Source organism: Crassostrea angulata, chromosome 7, assembly GCF_025612915.1.
Source record: "Crassostrea angulata isolate pt1a10 chromosome 7, ASM2561291v2, whole genome shotgun sequence".
Taxonomy (NCBI): domain Eukaryota; kingdom Metazoa; phylum Mollusca; class Bivalvia; order Ostreida; family Ostreidae; genus Magallana; species Magallana angulata.
The window spans coordinates 3,527,757-3,535,013 of record NC_069117.1 but is presented as its reverse complement, the minus strand read 5'-3'; the positions used below and the strand labels follow the sequence as shown (position 1 = coordinate 3,535,013).

The window sequence follows — 7,257 nt, the reverse complement described above, 5'->3', positions numbered from 1 at the left end:
AAGAGACTCGAATAATTATATTTATTTCTTTCATATAAAGATTTGTGTCAATGTAAAATGTGGAGAAAAAATGATTAATTCCAAGTCTAATTTTTATTTTTACACAATTTGTTTCCGAAGTTAGTTTTTTTCCCGAATTATTTAAGTGAACGGGTACATGCAGATCATAAGTGCATGCACGTTTATTTGTAAATGTTTCACCAAAGTTATCAGATCCAAGGTACAGATGTATGTGTCAGACGTGTGATGGACTCAACATAAACTACCCAAGTACACTTACATGTGTCTTTAGTATATTGAACGAGGCTTCATATAAATTTGATGTTAATAAAGAGTAGGTGTATGTAGCCTACGAAATAAAATATATTTAATCTGGAGTCAGTGTTTTGCATCGGTTGTATGATAAATACATTATCTAATATTTAAAAAAAAATTAGGGACTTTTGACGACTCTAAAACATAGTTGGAGCTTTCATCATATTTTGGTATTTACATTTTAACAATACTGAAAATACTTTTGTGATTAACCTTAGTTTAACTACCTAAGATAACACCTTTTATTCACCAAAAATTAAATAAAAAAAGAGGAAAATATAAAAGTCAATAACTCACTTAGTGAGTTTTAAATTTCAAAGTATCCCGCTCACACATATTTTGCGTGGAAGTTGGGAGGGGGGGGGGATGAAATGCTTGAAATGCTAGACATTTCTGATACAAATATACCTTTGTACTACGTGTGCATCATGTAAACATATTTTCTGCATTATTCATTGCCCAATTTACTAAAAAATATGAAACGTAAATCAAATTATTGAATAAAAATAATCGAATGAAAACTATATATCGATTATCTAAATATGTCATTTTAACATGTAAACGGCAAATGCAAATATAAAGAATGTGCATAAAACATGGTAAGAAAGTCTCTATTCGAGAATTGGTACCACCTATCAAAAGCCTCCATTTTCTTAATTTCATATGAAATTAATAAAATTTACATGACAAATTGTACTATTTAACATTACGGTCAGCACCGATATTCTCAGCAACAAAATTAGCAGTCAATTCCTGTTTAGGATAATTACATATACATGCAACATATATAGAAGTACTGCAACTAAAGAAACTTTGCACACTTATTTGTATATATTTATATTAAACTTTAAATCCCGTCTCGAACCAAAGAATTGTCCGAATGTCACAGTTTCAACAATTGAAAATCAACAACGTCAGGATGCTGGGATGTATGTAATATCATAATTCATACCATTGTTGTTCTTGTGAAGTTTTTAGATTTTTTTCTATGTTAAAATTTTACCCATATAGTAACCCAAATCTACTCCCAGGGATCATGTGAATGTGAATCTGCACTGCCTGATGATGGATTCACACAAGTGTCAGCCTTTTACGGAAAATGGTTTCTGGTAAGATTATTTACAAATGTCAAACATTTTCAACAATTCTTCATTATCTTTCCCTTGTAGAAAGACATTGCCTTCTTTTTAAATTCTATTAAATCCCCTTTACAAATGAATTATTAAAAGAGGCTAACAAATACTGCAGACGGACGGGGGACATATCGATAGACGCCGGACAAAAAGTGATCAGAGAATCTCACTTCAGCTATCAGCTTAGTTGAGCTACCATAAAAAAATCAAACCCCCTAATAAACAAACAAAAAACAAAATGAAACAAAGAATACAAAATAAAGGAAAATATTAGCAGAACAAATTCAGGTAAAAATTTTAAATATTCTGGCTTGTCGCCTTAACAACGGTTTTAATTCTTTATGAATGATTACTTTGTCGCAAAGATATTGTAATGATTATTATAATATTTGAATTTGACTTTTAAACTCAAGATATCAACTACTTTTTTTACAGTCTAGTTGCTATGGTTACACTTCTACAACACAATAATGTCTGTTTCAGCACCTCTTCATAAGAAGGTGACGGTAGATTGCTGTTGTTCACTGAGAGAGGTATGGGGAGATATGAGGTGTGGTCTGGGAGACAACTGGTACTCAGTCGGCGCACCGGACGGAGGGTACCCGGCGAACTGGTTGAACGACCGTGCTGGTGGGGTATAACCATGTGGAGGGTTGTTTTGTCCTGAAACTGGTTCACTGCCCGGTAAGGCATCCTGATTTCTATGCTTATCAACTACAGGTAAAATTATAAAATACTAATCAATGCAAAGATTGTAATAAACAACTAACAATAGCAAACCCCATTTTCATGAAATATACCCTCACAGAAAAGCTAGAGACATCCTCTTTCCGACAAGAGACATCCCCTTACAGACAAGAGACATCCCCTCAAAAACAAGAAACATCTCCTCACAGACAAAAGACATCTCCTCACAAACAAGAAACACCTGGAAGACTTACCTTGATGGTAATGGTGGACGACTTTGGGCTGCTGATTCCGTCTATACGTCACTACTCGGTTCTGGTTCTCCATATCACGCGCTTTCTTTAGTCGGATACAACACACAGGAACAACAATGGCCACCAACAATCCCAGGACTCCAATGATTATGGCGACGTATGAGGAGGAAGAGGTACTATTGTAGTCTGCAAAATACAAAACAAATAAAACTCCACTAAGATCTCCTCAGAGACTTCATCACAACAATCTGTATGACCACCTCCTCCTCGTCATCACGTCATCGCAATCATCGTCGTAATCATCACATTTACAATCCAATCATCGTCATTGCCTATGTGTAGATATTGACTTTCTTCATTGCAGATATTTTGCATTATCATAAAATATTACGAATTTGCATCCATGTGTCTATTTAATTAAATAGTGCATACTTTAACATGCTTATAGCATTGTGATGTGATGAAACATTAAGGTTTTTATGGTGGTATTTCGTATTTTTTACCGAACGAAAAATCTGTGTTCTGCTCCCGGCCGCTGTAGACCGTGTACGTCACTCGGGTGGTCTTCCTCTCCAGCCCGTCAGAATTCATCCTAACGTACAATCTATCGAAAGTGCAGTACACTGGAGTCTGCCCAGGTGAGTCATCGCAGTCGTACAACTGTAAAGAAACCCGCCAACATTTTATTAAAGTTAAAATTTATAAAAGTATAAGTGTAGTTGTACTAGTGTCTAGTTATGAGTTTTATTTAACTGGAGAAAGAAACAGTCAAGAACTGTAATTAGCCCATTAAATAAAATTAATTTGTTTACATGTTTTTTTTTAAACAGTAAAGATATAAAAGTATTATTTTCACGATAGAAAACAGAAATTCTTGAATTCCTGAGAATATTCAACAGTGGAGTAATTAAATAGTACATGCTTCGTATAGAAAAAAAAACAAGACACAATCAAAGATTTGGTCATCCATTGTCATACCTTGGAGGGACTTGCATCGTAATCGCGGACCCTGTATTCGAGTCTCTGGGAACATTGTAGTTGATTCTTTATTAACTTTACACAAACTTCTCTCTGTTGGCTATTGATGCTGTCCCAACCACTAAAAATTAGGTCCTGACAAAAGCCGCTGGCAGTTGTGGATGTTACATGAGTTATAGTCAAGTTTTCTAGTGGGGTCAGCGTAAAGGGCCCGTCACAGCTCCCTTCCCCAAATGTTACTGAAAAATACAAAACTGACACTGAGAAGTGACTTACACGACGAAGAGTTACCGTTACTGAATAGAAAAATTCCAGACATTGTTTACTTAATGTCGAAGTAGACTCCATAAATAACATCCATAACAATTTATATATCAGCGAGATCCAATGGATCATATTAATTAGTAATTCTAAGTATATGGATTATCAAACTGCTGCATTATAAAACCTATAATATATGCTGTTTTGGTCAGCCACGACGAGAACAAACATTGAAGAGTGGTCGTTCTTTATTCCGTCTCTTTGGGAGCGGATCGGGAAATTTCATACATGTTCTGCTTTTAGCTGACTTGTAAAAGGTATGTCAAGAACCTTATCAGTGCTATCGTTGGAGTGTATAGTCAATATGAATTTCGTAAAAAAAAATCTATCTATTTAATTCTATTGATTCAGTTTAGATATTTGGACATGAAAAAAAAAAAAAGATAAATAAATGTACCTGACCAGATCTAGATAAAAATTTGAATAAAATATTACCCACATGCGACATTTGTTGACATGCTCTATATCTTTGTTAATATACAATTAATTTGTCAACATGCAACATGATTATTGATTTTGACATGCAACTAATTGGTTTTGACATGCAGTGTGCTAGTACGTGTATGCAGCTATGCAAGCTTACTTTGGTTAGGTAATACTTATAACACACAGAGAGAGAGAGAGAGAGAGAGAGAGAGAGAGAGAGAGAGAGAGAGAGAGAGAGAGAAACAGATAGAGAGACAGAGAAAGAAGAATAAGGGAGGCAAAATTTCAGCATTAAGATGGATAAAATAATGGAAAAAAATAGCAACATATCTGTTAATTTTTTTTAAAAATCGTTCTAAAAGATATATTACACTTCCAAATTCGTTTAATTATATAATTTAGAAATTTAATGGTTTTCATTTTTAGAGTGGACCTGTCTTCTCAAGGAGACGAACCAATGTCAGTCAACAAACATTAGAAACATCACTTTGTATCTTAACAGTTGGACGTTTTGGGATATTAAAGCTGACATGAATTCATAAAAGCATTTGGTCGCCATATTAGTTTCGATCGCTCCTCTACTGCCACTTGGGTATATATATCGGTTGAGAAAGTTACGGTCGGTTGCTTTCCGATCGAGGCATTCAGGTTGCATGGACTTATAAATGCATGAACTACACATTGTAGTGAAATGTTTGTAGTAAAGAATAAAGAAAACAACAATCAATGAAATACAAAGTATGTTCATTCTGTGAAAGGATTTTCCAGATAACTTTATCATTTTGCACATACAGTGCTGCCTCACAACGCATTCACATCGAACACGTGTGTCTTTCATACAGAGTGAATAACGTCTGCGTCTTTTTAATAAACCCCGGCGGCACTACATCGAACACAGTAGATAAATGAAAGTAAATCCAAGAAAATGACAATGTAACATCGTTTCCATCCGTTCCACCGTTTCTAAAATCCATACGATCATTGACATTGCTCGATCTGCCGCAGTGTGTTGTTTGCGCATGTGCGATGTTATAACATATACAGGAAAACGGTCCACAAGTATCGAGGAATTTTATAACTATCTGCGCCTGGATTTCAGCCTGTCTTGTTTCATCGTGTATTGGATATATCTTGCCAGTGCAGTGGTTGTCATTTTATTTTTCTACAAAACGCGTTTCTACACGTCTTTTCGTCCAAGGCAACGTGTTCGGGTGCATGAAATACCTGAATGCGGTGAAGCATGAATAGTGCTCTCAGCTTATATAGGGGGTGTGTAGCGATGAGCAGAACAATAGAATTCGACAACAAATATGGCGGTAGTCGGAGATAAAAGGGAAATAATGCGTATTTATGAATTCATGTCAGCTTTAACACAGGTTCGTAATCTCGTGGCTAGAGTCATTTTAGGCGGTATCGGACACCAATCGATAAAATTGTAGAGAAAAGTTTATATATATTTAAAATACTTGCAACGCATCAGAATTTTCGAATTTTACAATATTTGTCCAAAAATTGTGTTTTAAACATTTTTGAAAGATAAATATATTATAAAATCCCAAGCAGGATTTGAACTCTTGACTAACAGATTCGCTAACCATCTAAAGCCACTGCGCTACCCTGTTAGGTGACAAATTTTGGAAAGAAAAGAATTATATTATCATACTTGATTTTATTGTTTAGGCCTATTTCTACCGGAAGTACGTAACAACATGGAGGTGTCCCATACAACCTTAAACAATTAAATGCTTTCTTTGGTGATTCATGCGGGTTATGAAAGAAGCAACAAACCGAAGAATTACATAACCCGTGCGTTAGTTTTATCGTTAATATTAGATCTTTCTTATAATTAATTATTGAATCAATCATAAATAGTACGAGGGTTGTTCGGAAATTATTGAGACAACTCGAATATTTTCTTTCCTAATTGACGAATTTTGGTAAAAATTGGCATAGACACCGAAGTTACGCCAACAAATAATAAAACAAAGTGATATTAATATTTCAATAGAAAAATTATTATCTTCATTTTTTATCATTTAAAAAAACATTTTCAAATAAAAAAAATGTGAAGTGTCATTGATCAAAAATGTAAATAATGTAAATGAAACGGCGCGTATGAATATAAAACAACAACAGCAACAATATTCAAAATGGATTCGCCCTCAGCTGATGCAGAGCTACTGGGCTGAATTTAATGGATTAAACACAAATAGTGATTTATAATCTGAACCGGCTGAATTGAAAACGAATGGAAAATACATGCGATAGCTTGTGATATCATTCACTGTGCAGAAAAACTCGTATTAAAACTAGTTTTCATGTGAGATCGCTGGAATATGCAACTGGACATAACCATCCAAGGAAAAGCGATCGTGGACGAAATAGCTGATATGTCGACAAAGAATAGTATGTATAAGCGACTTTTGTAAACTTTGTGGTAACTAGATTGCCAGTGATGTACTTAAATGGTATAAATCTGCCGCTTGGAATTCACCGAAGGAGTTGATGCATTACTCATAGCTTTTCTTTACGACGCTTATTTTGATGACCGATCATCTACGTGTGTAAATTTAAAAATTATCTTTACCAAATTTGAACAGCAGTGTTACCGTGAAAGTTTATATGCCTATATGTTCGTTATAATATTGAAATCCTTAAAAGGAACAGCCAGCCTCGCTGTAAATGTTGATTGATCTTAAGCAGACGAAATCGTGAGAAGACGCTGAATTTTCTATTTCGTGAATCAAACAAAATGTTTTGTTTATTTTTGAAGGTTAAACTTTCAAGTTTTTATATTCACAAGTTTGCATTTTGTTTGCTGACAATAAACAGACAAAACTTTACATTTTGTTGACAGTGTTTATCTTGGAAATTCCCTTTCTATAAATAGTGTTAGATCAGAGCAGTTGAGAAAAGTAGATCCGGCAAAAATTTTATTGATATAAATGATATCACAAGCTATCGCGTGTATTTTCCTTTCGTTTTCAATTCAGCCGGTTCAGATTTTAAATCACTATTTGTGTTTAATCCATTAAATTCAGCCAAGTAGCTCTGCATCAGCTGAAGGCGAATCCATTTTGAATATTGTTGCTGTCACGACAGCCGTCGTGTGTCTAACCAGTCAAGCAATGAGAACAACAATA

At 34.6% G+C, this 7,257-nt stretch overlaps 1 protein-coding gene across 1 annotated transcript; it reads right to left on the bottom strand.

Annotated features, from left to right (window-relative positions):
• On the bottom strand, nucleotides 1-3,887 carry LOC128155566 (uncharacterized). The gene is made up of 5 exons (XM_052817335.1): nucleotides 3,694-3,887; nucleotides 3,368-3,606; nucleotides 2,893-3,049; nucleotides 2,390-2,575; nucleotides 1-2,162 (listed from the first exon to the last, which is right to left on the bottom strand). Exons 1-5 carry the CDS (start codon nucleotides 3,761-3,763, stop codon nucleotides 1,939-1,941), a joined length of 876 nt encoding a protein of 291 aa, XP_052673295.1. The 5' UTR covers nucleotides 3,764-3,887; the 3' UTR covers nucleotides 1-1,938.
• Nucleotides 3,888-7,257: the final 3,370 nt, after the last annotated feature.